General features: G+C 40.7%; 2 protein-coding genes across 4 annotated transcripts in view; both read right to left on the bottom strand.

The window, feature by feature from the left end:
• Positions 1 to 13: 13 nt before the first annotated feature.
• On the bottom strand, positions 14 to 11,183 carry emilin2b (elastin microfibril interfacer 2b). Its single transcript, XM_028569073.1, has 10 exons — positions 11,121 to 11,183; positions 10,892 to 10,963; positions 10,574 to 10,699; positions 8,850 to 9,031; positions 7,069 to 8,715; positions 2,029 to 2,223; positions 1,725 to 1,778; positions 1,595 to 1,645; positions 1,401 to 1,517; positions 14 to 876 (listed from the first exon to the last, which is right to left on the bottom strand). The coding sequence occupies exons 2-10, from the start codon at positions 10,939 to 10,941 to the stop codon at positions 545 to 547; spliced, it is 2,754 nt and encodes a 917-aa protein (XP_028424874.1). The 5' UTR covers positions 10,942 to 10,963; positions 11,121 to 11,183; the 3' UTR covers positions 14 to 544.
• A 449-nt stretch (positions 11,184 to 11,632) lies between these two features.
• smchd1 (structural maintenance of chromosomes flexible hinge domain containing 1) overlaps positions 11,633 to 14,955 on the bottom strand; it is a 30,723-nt gene continuing 27,400 nt past the window's right edge. For all 3 annotated transcript variants that reach the window (XM_028568871.1, XM_028568872.1, XM_028568873.1), the window contains 5 exons: positions 13,079 to 13,188; positions 12,522 to 12,592; positions 12,273 to 12,438; positions 12,025 to 12,183; positions 11,633 to 11,914 (listed from right to left, as the gene is read on the bottom strand). In XM_028568871.1, coding sequence (XP_028424672.1) covers positions 11,820 to 11,914; positions 12,025 to 12,183; positions 12,273 to 12,438; positions 12,522 to 12,592; positions 13,079 to 13,188 — 601 coding nt within the window. In that variant the 3' untranslated portion in view covers positions 11,633 to 11,819. The remainder of the gene's footprint in view (positions 11,915 to 12,024; positions 12,184 to 12,272; positions 12,439 to 12,521; positions 12,593 to 13,078; positions 13,189 to 14,955) is intronic.

Here is a 14,955-nt window from a genome sequence, read left to right as displayed (position 1 = left end):
AATTATGCATTAATAAAACCACAAACTGTATTTGAAACAATCAAAGCTTATTTTGCATGTTGAAAATTTTAGCACCAATACGAAATATATGCAATAATGAAAACTGGTATGAACTGTAGAATGCTTCTGAGAAAATAAACACTAACTGATTTCCTAAGTAAGCAATGAACAAATTGGATCAACTGGAATTAAAATATTAGCACAACTCAATAACATCAGCAATTACTAGGTTGTGCACTTACAATACACAGTTTTTAAATACTAAGGAAAAACTGATTACTGCAGTGGACCACAAATAAATGTGTATGTGTAAGATCTAGGTCACAGACAAAACTTCACAATGAAAATATAAAACAATGCAATGTATACACACTATATATAAGTACTTATGACCGAAATAATCTCATTTAACATTGTTTTGTATAAAGACATTTCTTTCCCTCCTCTGATAATGTGATATCACCATTAGCCTTAATGTGTCCCCAGTAATGTACACCATACTCCACTGGCTTATACGTATAAGGTGTCTTTAAAAAGGGCGGGGCTACCGTTTTGATGGGCTGGGGTAGAGAAGCACAGCGCTGAAAGACGACAGGATCTCAGAGGAGGCTGAGCTGGCGAGTTTTCCAGCAGTCATGACCAGTCCTGCTCGATCTCCTCTCCTCAGCGACAGAACCAGACTCAGTGAGGCTGAACCGCTGCAGTTACACCGATCATGTGAGGGCAGTGCCGCCGCTTCTGACTTGAAGCCCGCCGAGTCCAACCTCTGAATGCTGTGATTGGACACAGACAGGACCGCCTGGACCCTCTCACCACGCTGGGCTGTGAGCACAGCGGTCACCAGGTAGCGGCCGTCGGTGGGAGCTGTGAAGATACCTGAGAACAACACCATATGCTTTTAATACACACACTTGGGCACACAGATTAAACTATTTTAGGATTCCCATGGAATTTCCTTCAGACATTCATGTTCTCCAGAGAATTAATCCTACCAATAATAGTGATACTCTGACAACGAAATGCAGTTTACCATTTAACAAGATATGCAAAAAAACAGTTAAGTCATTTATAGAATTTAGAGAAAAAAATATAAAATTAATAGAAAGTGTAATAAACACTAAGGAGTATGAATTTCATTATAAATAAATTGAGTACTGTTGTTTAGGCCTGTTAGTCAAACAAAAGCATCGTCACTTTGGATTTCTTGTTAATTGTGATGGGCATTAAACATTTTTTCATACCGTTTATAGCCTAAAAATTTAATTTAATTACAAAATAATCGCCAGCGTTCAAATTAAATTCACAACAAACAGTTCAAACTGAAACTTACAATCAACTGTGGAGTAAAATGTAGGTTTATGCTTAATAGTTTGGGCCAGTGCGACTGTAGTAACAGTTACCTGTATGAGCGTCATAGTGTCCTCCATCATTGACCAGCACGTTGTTGAATCGAATGATTCCGATCTCTCCCTGGAACGGAGGAAGAGTCAGACCAGCTGAGAAGGACACCTTCTCACCTGAACACAGGAAAGGAAACATTAACTAACAAACACATTAACAGAGGTAGAAACCTGTAGACTGAATACATTCTAACCTGAAGCAGAGGCAGGTTGCTGTGGTGATAGTCTGTGGGCCATGTTCACATCTGTTGATCAAAACAAAAACATTGGCATTCACTCTTGAAAGGCTAATGTGATGCAGCACAAAGAAAAAGGAGTGTTTACCTGAGATGAGTGGCATGCTGGGCTTTAGCGAGTCAGTAGATTTGACTGCGGAGGCTGATGAAATAAAACTATAAAATGAGACGCATGAAATGATCCTGGGAAACATGCAGCGTTTGGCGTTTTCAGCCCCCAACGTCATCTTCCAGGCAGCGCTGCCCGGAAGGCACTAAGATTAGGCAATGGTTAGGGTTAGGAGCCTTGAAGTCGACGCCGCAGCGCTGCCTCGAAGTCGATGTTGGGGGCTTAAAACACCATCGAGCGAAACATGCAGAGCTGAGTGCATGTGCATGTGGACGTGACTCACCTGGAGCTCCAGCAAAGCCTTGAACAGGTATCATGCTGCCATCGGTCCCCTTGGGCAACTTGGACGAAGACATCTTGCCGGGGGGTCCCGCCTCTCCGGTCTCTATCACAGGTGGCTGTGGGAGGGAGGCGGGCGGAGGACCAAGCGGCCCTGCAGGGCTCTTACCTAAACCGTCCTCCACAGCAACCTGAACACCTAAAAAAAAAAAAAAAAAAAAAAGATATGAGTGAGCGATGGAGAGGTTGCAGGTAAGAGAGAGATAGATGCATGGACGCAGATGTTTGGAGACCATTTCCAGTCAAAAACATTTCAATTATGAGCAGAAGAGGAAAATAGGCATTGATTTATGTCATGGTATAGGTCATTTTACAGAATATTTTCTAGGAATTTAATTGAGAAAGTTGTAATGGGTAAAATGGAAATTCTGGGAATATATGATTGCCATAAAGCAGTGCTACACACGTTTTTATCTAGTGTAATGGGTTCTCAAACTGGCGGCAGGGCCACTGCAGGAGGTCACACATGACTAAGTAAAAATGCATGGCATACAATGTTTGAGATCAAATACCCCAATGCAAACAGAGATACTGTATTTAATGTTAAAGCAAAGTCTCTTGACAGCGGACACATTATGTCATTTAACATTGTCACATACCTCCAATACATACTAACATTCATAATACACTTGAAATCAAATGAATACCTGATGATGATGATATTCTATGTTGTATTTCTACTTTTTCACTCGCATTTGAACTTTTCAAGAAACATACGTTTATGTGTATGGCAGAGCTACTGTTGACTCATTAACAGCCAAACAGTGAGTGACTATCCAAGCCTGTTCCAATGGCCATAAACAGAGAAAATGACCAATTCCCCATCTCCCATCATATGGGGGGGGGGGGGAATCAGCTCTGAATGTACCGCTGCATTCCTGAGAACCAGCGCTGGGACAAACACTGGAGTTTATCAACAAATCAACCCTCCTGGCCGGGGGGGACAAACTCTGCTCTACAACAAGACAACAGCCCCCAACTCTTCTGTTCTACCAGGGAAATCAGCACATAAAAGGCATACCAGCAGCATACCAAGGCACAGCCACATGTTCAACCACCAGGCAGCTTGTCCCCTCACCCCGGGGAAAAGGGTCATTTAGTATAGAAGCCAGAAAAGTCTGGCCGTTAAACACAACATGTGGCGAGGGACCGGCGTGTAACCATAAAACAGCTAAGGGGGTAAGTCTGCACATACGCACATGTGCATGTGTTTCACTGGTCTGCGTTTGTTAGTCGTGTCGCTGCTCATATAAAGCGAGGTATGTGAGTAGCCTTTGATGGGAGGGATTCAAAACTGATTTCAGGCCTAGTGCTACAAGGATAAAAGAGGCAAACACAGGATGGATGGACGTACTCGAGAGTGTATGTCATGATGAAAGAGGTGAGCTGTAAACAAATGCAGCTGGGTCTGCTGTTGGCTACAAATTTGCAATCTATCCAGCAAAGCAGCATGGGAAACCCTGGCTCTGTTGTTAAGTCACTTAACCCCCCACATTTCCAAAATACAACAGCCCCTAGTGTCACAAGAATGCCCACTTTCCGCATTACATACCACATAATAATGACCGCACAGCAATTTGGTTAAGTGCTGACTTTATGAGTCACTGTTAGCCAAAAAACACACTGCGCTCATAAGACTTCATTTAGGAATCAATAAATCTAGCCTCAGAACTCAGGAGATAAAAGGGAGTTTGCTAAATGCCTCGATGCCACACCCTCCCTGTCGAAATAAGAGGGTATAAAATGAGCAGCCACCAAATGCTGCAGGCAATATTGTTCTTGAGGACTTTCTGTTAGGTCCCATCTTGTTTTTGGTTCATAGGGTTATCATGTTTGACCACTGACCAGAGAGCGTCCCCCCCTACCAATGACCTCATCTCTCGTAGGTCACTGACCCACCAGCTTAAACACTGAGCGTTGTCAGAAGCAGGAAAGCGTGCTTCACTATCTCCCGTCCCCATAATAGAGCTCTATGGTGCTTTAAGTGAGTGGAGGCCGCCTTGTCAAACACAATGAGAGAGATGTGCTTTAACACAAGTAAAAGGATTAACTGAGGAAAAGGCACTTTGTAGTGTATGGCTCCCAAGTATGCAAAAAACATTGTTTGTGATCAATTGTTTATACAAAATATAATAATAACAACAACATATAAGGGGACATAAGGGGTGTTTGCACCGCTACCATGGATTATAACATGTGCGATGTGGTTGAAGGCTCAGCGAAAAAGCCATTTAGTGGACCTTGTGTTAAGATTTGTTGGTACAACTTTCTTATAAGTCATACTTTATAAAAGGGTTTATATGTTAAACCTAATGGCATAGTTGATAAATAATTTACTAACATTGCTTTATACATTAGTTATAAGCCATTAATGAGAATGATTTTAGGTTGCCAGATTGGAGAAAATCCCTTTATCCCTTTGGTGTTTATCCTCCTCCAGCTGCAGGACACTTGATTTATGTGTTAGATAGCTATTCCTTCCATCAGGTAGTTACTCTCATGGACCTCTTACCTTTTAGGAAAACCTGCCCGAGTATCAGGACAAAAATCTAATTATTAACAATGTATTAACAGTTATAACTCTAGACTTGATTGGCTTAATAGAAAGTGTGAATTCCAAAAGCCTTTTTTTTAATAGATCACCTACATTCATAACTGCAGTCTTACCAAACAAAAAAGAAACACTAGCAACCCAAACGTCGCTCTTATTAATGGATTATAACTGATCTGTTAAGGGTTATTAAACGGTTGATTCATCATTAATAAACTATTAGCAACAACTTTTAAACCTTTTAGAAATGGTGCCTTGTTTTAAAAGTGCGCCAATTTCTGTTTCAAACTATGTCAAGGTCAAAAATCAAGTGAAATGCTCATTTCAGTTCAGGTATTAATTAATAATTCAGTTTTTTTAAACTTTGAGCAACTGTACATGCAGTTGTAACGCATATTCACTGGAGGCCCACTGTTGACTGACAAAAATTGGAGTTTTCAAGCAAAACCTCAGTGGCTTATGTATTTCTGCCCTGTGTCAACAAGCCAAAATAAAATAAAGCCATGACGTCATGATTAGCACTGAAAGCAACAAAATCATTTCATGAATGACACATTGCATCTGTGTTTGTCCCTTTCCTGACCCTGTCATTTAAGGTTAACAACCGGTCTGACATCATGGTAAACACATTGACAAATGACCCTTGGGACCTGGTGCAGCTTTAAGTGTTCACACTGTTTATTTCAACAGAAAAGGAACTCAGCCATGCAAGTTAAAAAAAAAAACCGGCACGGGACTTGAAGAGTAAAATAAAGCACTGTAGAGTGATATAAATGTTGATTCCAGTAGTACCTAATCTAAACAAACTGAAGCTCTTGGCTCTGACATAAAGACGGCCATTAGTGCTCGCTGTGATAAGCTGTGTGGAGATCTCTCTGTAATGGACTTCTCCAAGGAAGGTTTTTCCACTCTCTTCAGATAAGCCGGGATTGGGAGACAATAGGATGAGACAGCTGGCAGGGCAAAGACAACAAGGAGCCACTGGTCAAAATGGCCAACGTAACATTGCTGGGCATGAGTGGGAAATCATGACTAATCGTGCTCCCACTTGTAAAACTTCCCAATGACAGAATGATGAAATTACATTATGACCACAGCCATTGGGTGGAGTGGCAACATGTCCCAGTCATTACAGATTGGCAAAAATGAGAAAACTGAAGAATCAGCCAGAAAACACATGATGCAAAGCCTCTGGTCCGACTTGAACTAGAACCAGAACCGGAACCAGGACTATTTCATTCCAGCTCACCTCCCATAAGATTCTGGACTGGATCACATCTGGCATCACCTGCACCATTAAACCAACGACTGAAAACTAGCCGGTCCCAGAGGAAGAGACTTGGCTCGTAAACATTATGGGCGTGCTTCTGGTTCCCATTTACAACTGCGAGAGTCAGAAAAGTCCAGCTCGGTCTCATAGGCACCATTATAAGCAGGCTCATATGAGAAATATGCAACATATGCACTGATATGAAAATCTGTACTCTGAAATATGCTTACCGCAACTAGTCTTGCAATAATATCCAGCATTACGGATAAACAAATAGATCCATATGATATTAAACAAGGTGACGTTGTTCTCACATTTTACTCCCAAGAAAACTATTCATACATGTAGAGTTTATAGGCACACGTGAACACACACTTGGATGCAAAAAAAAAAAAAAAAAAAAAACTAACGGATTGTTTTTCTATGATTATTTGTAAGATAGAGAATATATTTGTTTCATGTTATAACTGGAAATGTACAAATAAAGTGTTTAAAAAAAATTAAAAATAGCCAAGGAAGCAACATTTCTTCATGCCAAGGCATTGCTCAACACAAGTTGGGTATATTACATCAAGCATGTGTCTTTAATAAACCCTGCCTCCTTTAACTGAGAACATGGTTAAATAAAAATTCAACTTCCTCTCACACACTCTAACACACTCCAATGTTGCAGCATCTCCCGTTACTGGACTCAACAAACGGACTATAGTCCAAGCAATGATCTAAAATGTTGGGAAATATTACACATATTTCATTGATCTTAAGCTTCTACTTAAACTTCTGTGGATGAGAAATCATATTTAGCCTGTGTTTAAAGAAAGACGATGTAACTTTGGCTGAAAAGCGCCCACTGTGGCCACAAGTGAAGTTTACAGATAATAGTAAAATACAGTAGAACAAGCAGATAATAGTCCGTTAACTCAGTCAGTATAAAGTCTGTTAGACTGTAATAACATTAGCTAACATTAGCTATCATAAGTCAGTGGTGGTCATACCAGACCAGGTACCAGACTTGAGCAAGAGTGCGTTTTGTTTCAGGTATTCAACTTTTCATTTGTGAGAAGAAGAATATATTCAAGAATTGCTTTAAATCGTTACTTCACGGGTAATCATTCACACCAAGGAAATAAAATGGGTGAGTTTATGTGTGCATAGCAACTTACCCGTCTTCCCGGCTTTGCTGTTCGTTAGCACCTGGAGGTCTCTGCCTGCATTAGAGATGTGGCTCTGGAGTTTCTCACAAGTTCCCCTCAGTCCTCCGATATCTTGCGCGTGAGCTCTAACTGTACTATTCAGCTGGTTGACACAAGTCCACAACCCAGTAATGTGTTTATTCAGACCCTCTTTGATTCTCTGGAGGCTACCGGAGATGGGATCCAGCTTGCCGCATAAACTCTCCACACTAACAATGCGGCTGTCCATGTGTGCGATCGCCTTCCCGACATCTTCTGTTTGGTTCTTGCAGTGGTCGGCCTTGGCTTTCACCTCCCTGCCCAGTTCATCCAGACGCTTTCTCAGCTCTTGATGCTGGGTCCTGTGAAGCTCCAGAAGCTCCTTGGCCTCCTGCTCAGCCCCCGTTTTAACTTGACCCCAGGTGGAGTTGAGGATCAGAGACACCTGAGACTGCCGGTGGACTACATCTGATAGCGAGTCCTCCAACCTGCCCACACGGCCTTTCAGATGGCTCAACCCGCTGTGTACGTTCTCAATGCTGGCGCTGTAGTTGAGGAGTTGCCCCTCCATTGCTCCAAGGCCATTTATCTGGCCTTTAAGACTACTCTCCATAGCATCTACAGCAGTTCTGCAGCTCTGAGAGTCTTGTTGAAGGTTTTTTACAACAGTCAAAAGACCACCAGATGGGGAGTCGGTGCTGGTATCTACCAACAGGGTGGTGAGTCTGTCCTCCATGGAGGCCAGCTTTTTCTCCAGAGTCTCCTTCAGGTCTTTGATAACCTCGGCCCGTTCTTTTTTCAGCTTCTCCTCCACAGAGAGGCACTGGGCCGCTACGGTCTTCTCAGATGAGTTCAGACAGATCTCAAGGTTCTCCACAGGACGGGTGTCTTCCTTTCTTGGACCAACCAGCTTGGTCTTAAGGTCCTGGATCTCGTTGCGCAGGTCAGTTTCCTTGGAGTCCATGAGCTCGGCCAGGCTGAGGTAGATGGATTCTTGTCCCTCACACTGCTCCTGAACGGACCTGATTTTATAATCGCACGAGTTCTTCATGTCTGCCATTTTGATGTCCATGCCCTCCATTAACTCCTCTCTCAGAGCGCGGATCTTCTCGTCCAGGTAGGCACGCAAGTCTGTCGGACTGGCTGGGGGAGGGGGTGTGGACAGCTGGTTGTGCCCCGCCTCCATCAACAGATGAATTTGTTCATCATGACGGTTGACACGGCCAAACAGGTCATCCAGGGTATTGCTCTTGGACTCTAGATCGTCTGTGACCTGGCTGATTTTGTTCATGACGTCGTCCATCTGCGTTGTCTCGTGTCCAAAAGAGAAGTCCTGAACCTGAACGGTGTGGGTCTCTGCGCCTCTGGCACTGGCAGGCTGCCTGTAGTTATTCAGCAGCGTAACCAACATTTTACTGGCGTCCTCTTGGAGATCCAGTCTCAGATTGGAGGACATGTCTGTAATTCTTGCTTGCATGTCAAGGACCATGGTGGATAGTCGCTGCACCTCCTCCTCCAGGTGTTGTGCACTTTGAGATCCTCCATGACCCTCCAGTGGCCTGTGACCTGGCTGACCTGCAAACTGCTCCGCTACTCCCCATGGATGGTTCCTCTGGTTCTCCGTTCGCTTTTCTGGAGCTATAAAGAGAAACACAGAGAGCGATGGGAAACAGGAATAGGACTGCTTTTATTCTGGCATTTTTCCAGCAGTTACTTGTTTTGTTTCACATATTTTCATGCTAGATTCCCTTAGTTATAATGATGTCTTTCACCTTGTGGGACTGGAATATGTCCCGAGGCAGACGGAGCATGGGGCAAACGCTCCACTTGGAGCAGCTTTATGTCTTTCACCTCCCGGCAGTCGTGGCCCTGGTACCCCGGGCAGCACCTCCACTCCAGCTCTGTTACGGTCTTGTATGCAATCTTATACATGGGCCTAAAGTGTGTCTGATATCTGGAGGCATTCAACACATGAAGATATGATTACATTCTAAAAATTCAGATGCTTATACAATGGTATGTGTTACGGTATAATAGAGATACTAATTCTTCTCATTAGATTCTCAATGTAAGACTTGCAACTCTCCCTCTCAGGAATACCATGTAAACTCAGAGTCACAGCACAATAAAGTCTGTTTGTTGACAACTATGACTTAATAAACAATAGTCACATTTGCATTGAATTAATCACGCAGTTGGCAGGAAACAGCTAAGACTTTCCACCACTTCCACGTTATGAGGACACTGTTGGCCCACAGACCCCTGCCACTGGATGATTAATTACATCTCATAAGTGTGTTTGTTGCTTAATGAACACTGAAACATAACAAAGTCAGAGTTATGTCTGACCATATTGCCCTTCATGAAGATTCAACACAGATGCTTGAATAATGTTTTTAAGATTCTTCTAAGAATGAATGTCCTTTAATTGTCTCTATTGCGAGCCATTTTTTTTCTTAAGTACACTTTTGAAGTATTCATACTTTAAGTATTTCCATTTTATGCTACATTAAACATTTACTCCACTACATTTTGGAGGCAATTATTGTCCTTTTTACTCCACTATATTTATTTATACATTTACAAAATGTTTATACAAAATGTAGATCAACTAATATAGTATTTATATAGATATATATATATATATATATATATATATATATATATATATATATATATATATATATATATATATATATGTGTGTGCAATAAGCTGCACAGAAGTATATGAATATATATTTCTGAAATTAGCCATTTACATTGTAAGTCCTTACAAGTATATTTTGATGCCAATACTTTTGTACTTAACTGCAGGACTTTTGAAACTGAGTATATATATAGGAAATTCTTTATTGGGAATAACCCCTTGATATGTAGCATCTCATTTTCAAGGGGGTCCTTAAAGGCAAACATACATTCACAATTAGACAAAACAGTTAACAAAACAACTTGAGGAGACCTCAAGAAAAACATACATCATCAGACATACATACATACATACATACATACATACATACATACATACTAACAAACAAAAGCAAAGCTCTCCTTCACACCAAAACCATCCATATCCTCCCCCTATTACACTTTGGTATTACTACTTTTACGTATGAGATCTGAATACTTCCTACACTACTGCTTATGAAATAATAAATCACTAATGCAGATACAGCAATGCCTTACATATTTTCATTTAACGCTTTGTTAGTTTTGGCCCTAAAGAAAAAAAAATGTATAATACAAATATAAGAATATAATGACAACACAGAAGAACATAGAACACTGGGGAATGTTAGAGGAGTAGCTTCATCCTACCGCCCTACCTACGCATCTGACCAAGCTCAAGATTTGCATTTTAACACCACAGTAAGTTTTTTTTAACAGTGCATAAATCCACGCTGTACAATGTAAGCAACCGTATTGCCTGACATTGTTAAAAATAAAAAGCAAAGAACATCTGGCCTCCATCCAGCGTCCTGGACTTCTGGGAACTTACATCACTTGTTGCGCACAATTTGGCAGCTCCGGTGGACACGGCAAAACCTCTGGCTGCAGGAAACTCTCCGTGCCTCCCACGACGGCACAGCTCACGTTCTTGTGCACAACGTAGGCGCACCAGTTTCTGCAGAAATATATCACCGTTAATCACTCTTGGCATAGAAAGCTGCGGTGGGTATTCGTTGCATGGGTTACTTTTCCTCAAGTGACAGAGTTAATTTACACACAGTAGAGGATACAGGAGGCGCTTTAATCAGTCGAAATGACTGGTTCATCAACATGCAAAGATGATATAAACAGTACATCCATTACTCACTTATTTCTCTGTCTTGTTTCGGTGCCAGAATATGCGTTACCTCGGAACATGCTATGTTGGAAAGGTGATCCGCTGATGAGAGAGAAAGTTATTAAAAAGTGAAAAAGTCCGCGCTTCATGGTTAAAATGTGAATGAAATGCTCCAGTATGCTTTCAGAATGTCATCAGTATGTAAGGTCTGTGATCAAGTGAAGCGGGTGTTCCCTCTCTGTGGTGCGCAGACACAAACCAGCTCCTTGCAGCGTCCTTGGATGTGACGTGTCTGGACCCCCTCCCATACTGACAGATGCCTTTTTACACACACACACACACACACACACACACACACACACACACACACACACACACACACACACACACACACACACACACACACACACACACACACACACACACACACACACACACACACACACACACACACACACACACACACACACACACACACACACACACACACACACACACACACACACACACACACACCTTTCGGCATCCAAAAACACAATGTCATAGGCCTACATAATTTCCGGAGGCTAACTTCGGATAATGATTGTCTTTGCTTCGAATAGGCACCGTAATTACCACGTGCGTAAAATGTGCGCACAAATCCTTAAAATAAGATTTTATTTGTAAGGTTTCTATTTCACTGAAGTTATTATTTTGTAGAAATAACGACACAGTCAAAGAGAGATTTTAGTACAAGTTTTTTTATAGAAAAAAAATGAAAACGTTCTTTGAGATATATTTTGCCATGCACACAACTTTTTCAGCAATTTTGAATAGAACAAAAGTGTTAAAACATACAAAAGTCAAATCTGTATAAACACAAATCAATTACAACAACTTAATAATTAGCTCAAACATAAAAAAGAGGTAAAAAAAGAGTTTTGTGCTCAACCTATCAGGTTGAACTAAAGACCACTTCTCATATGGATCTCTGCTTTGTTCTCTTTGCAATGAAGCTGGATGGCTCGCCACTATTCTCAAGACTCCGTTTCACTGGTCGTACTGGGGTTGACACTAGAAGTAGAACACAGACCAATTAGAAATCAATAATACTAAAATAATACAAGGCAAAAAGATTGTATACATGTTTTCCTCTGCCCTTACTGCCACGTCAACAAACGTACCAAGTTGTCTCTCAATCTCCTCCAGCTGTTTCTTTTTCAACTCCATTTCTTGATGCTTTTGTAGCATTTCAGGCGACTTCATGCTTTTTAAATGCTCGTCACGCGCCTTCGCTGTCTGATCCCTCTTCTCCAGAGTTAACCTGTGCTGGCTGATCAGGTCTGTCAAACAAAATAAGAGAAGTTAAAGCAAAATCTAAATGAACAGCACAAAAAAAAATACTTTAAAATAAGACTATGAGAGACGTTACCTATGTGTTCCTTAAGAGTGTAGTAATGTTGTGGGAGTGGGGCTCCAAACAATGGTGTGATATTCATTGGGGCTTTGTTCTGTGCGCCTCCAAACTTGCCCCTGGCACTGATCCTGTCCCCCTGCCTGGTCAGGATGGTGGGACACTGCATCCTATTCTGTACCACCTGTAGGCAACAGCACATTTAGAGGAAAAATAACCACTGGACAGTTAATGTATGGCATGGCTCCACCAGCAAGCACCACTCACCGCCTTCCTGTAGTTGGTTCCAGAGTTCAGGTCATCAATCAGAATAGTGTCTGCTAGGATGCTTTTAAAAGCTGCAAAGGAAACCGAAGCAGGAAACGGTCAGAGCTGGTAAGACAAATCTTAACATTCATAACTTTTTTACAACTGAAAAACTTTCACAATCATAAAGAAGAGGTTAAGGGAGAATGAAGACCTTATTTGAAATGGCTTATTTGAAATCGATACATTTATGTTTATCTACATCTATAATAGAAGGAAGGAAGAAAATCCCTATATCAAAAGTAATTTGAATGTGGCAAAAGAGGCCCAATTTCTGCTCCAGTGACAGGGCCCCCTCCACCACTGTGAGGATAGATCCCAGGTGGAACCATTTTACCCAAGACTCAAAAGGAGTAGAGGCGGCATGAAGGAAATACCCCAACAACAGCAAACACAAAGACCTGGGAAGCCTCTAGAAAAGCACAGAAACCCTGGTCTCGCAATATAAATCTGCTATGAAAAAATAACAACTATGCAATGTCACACTGAGCAGGGGAAATATTTTTGAGGTAGCTCACCAATGTTACAGCTCTCCTGGTCACGGGGGAAGATCAGGAGATCTCTGGCGAGGACTGGGTTCCCAGAGGGATTGAAGAGCATGCGGCCATTTCTTATGTGTGGCATCGGCCTGTAAGCAATTCAAATTTTAGCAAAGAATCTACAGAGGTGATCCAAACATTGTTTTTAAAAAGGACCATAATAGTGTTTTTTGAAAGACTTAGCTCCTGAGCAAAAAATTATATCATACAAAAAATGCTCATCTCAGTTTCCCAGAGCCCAATGTCCTCAAATGTCTTGTTTTGACCGTCAAAGAGTCTAAAACTCAATATTCAGTTTACTACGATATAAAACAAAGAGAAGCAGGAAACAAGCAAGAACAAGCACATTTTCATTTTAATTGTAAAATCACTGAAATGATTAATCCATTATTCGAATACTTGCCGATTCATTTCCTATTGATTAGGTAATAGGTTCATCTCGAAGTTAAATTATTGTTTTGAAGTTTAATTTGAGCTGAAACAGTTCATCTAAAATAATTGGCAACTATTTCCGACTGTTTAAATAATTTTTCAAGCAAAAATTATAAAACTTATCATAACCAAAATAAAAATCTATTGTAATCCATGCAGCATGGTTTGCTAAATGAATAACTATGATAAAAACATGCAACACCACTAGTATGGCCATTTAAATAACTGCCATCAACACACAAACATCAACCACCACAAAGAACAGCCAGAACGAAGTAGCTCTCCTTCTTACATGATAATAGTCACCAATATTTGTACACAAATAACATGTATGAAGTCTTAAATTATAAAAGCACAACTTACATTTAATGAGTTGTGGCCCTCATGGAGTAAGATTCACATGGTATTGCCCTATTGTTTTTAAAGCATGCATTCATTTGCACAATCATTTTAATTGTATGTAATCTGATGAATGAAAGCAGGACTGACTTAGCTTTTTTTTTTTTTTTTTTTTTTTTACAATCTATCTATAATTTGGTCAACCAGATTGTCTATACTGTAACTTTTACTTGTTGGTTTATTCTGTACACACAACCATTGTGTCTGTCCTGGGAAAGGGATACCTCCTCTGTTGCTCTTCCTAAAGTTTCTTCCATTTTTTTAGGGGAGTTTTTTCTTATCCGATTGTAAAGCCCCTTGAGGCAAATTTCAGATTGGTGATATTGGGCTTTATAAATAAAATTGACTTGACTTCACAAAATTTGCCCTTGCTGCATGGTTGTTTAACAGTCTGTGCAAGAAGAAGCTGCCATACGGTCTTTAAATTACTGTTGTTGGAAGGCTTTGGGTAGGAGTAGGCTTAAACATTAAAGACTATAATAAAAGACACAGGAGGCAACTCAGGCGCCAACAGCATGCAGAAATGAATGATGGTCCATGGAGGTACAGTATGAACCATGTGTTAGGCTTGATAAACACACTTAAATACAGCTTTAAAGTGCGGGAAGCCAATTGAACATTTTAGTGTCACAAAATACTTTAAAGTGCTCATATTATGCTCATTTTCAGGTTCATAATTGTATTTATAGGTTTATGTGGTTTAATTTTCAGAAACCCCCATATATTTGTTGTACTGCAGATCCTCTTTTCACCCTGTATGTTGAGCTAGGGCTGGGCGATATGGTTGAAAACTGTATCACGATATAAGTTTTTCATATCGGTCGATATCGATAATTATTGATATTTTTTATGACCTATTTAAAATAAGGACCAGGAGAAAAATATTACATTTAAACATTTTTATTTTAAACTTAACCCTGCTCTGATTATAATCCCCTCAGTTATAAAAGCAGAAATGTCAACACAACCATGGAAAACACTCAAATAATTAAAATGTAAACAGGTCTAAAATCACAATGAACACT

The sequence above is a fragment of the Perca flavescens genome, chromosome 22 (assembly GCF_004354835.1).
Source record: "Perca flavescens isolate YP-PL-M2 chromosome 22, PFLA_1.0, whole genome shotgun sequence".
Taxonomy (NCBI): domain Eukaryota; kingdom Metazoa; phylum Chordata; class Actinopteri; order Perciformes; family Percidae; genus Perca; species Perca flavescens.
The sequence above is the reverse complement of the archived record's forward strand: the minus strand, read 5'-3'. Positions and strand labels throughout refer to the sequence as shown.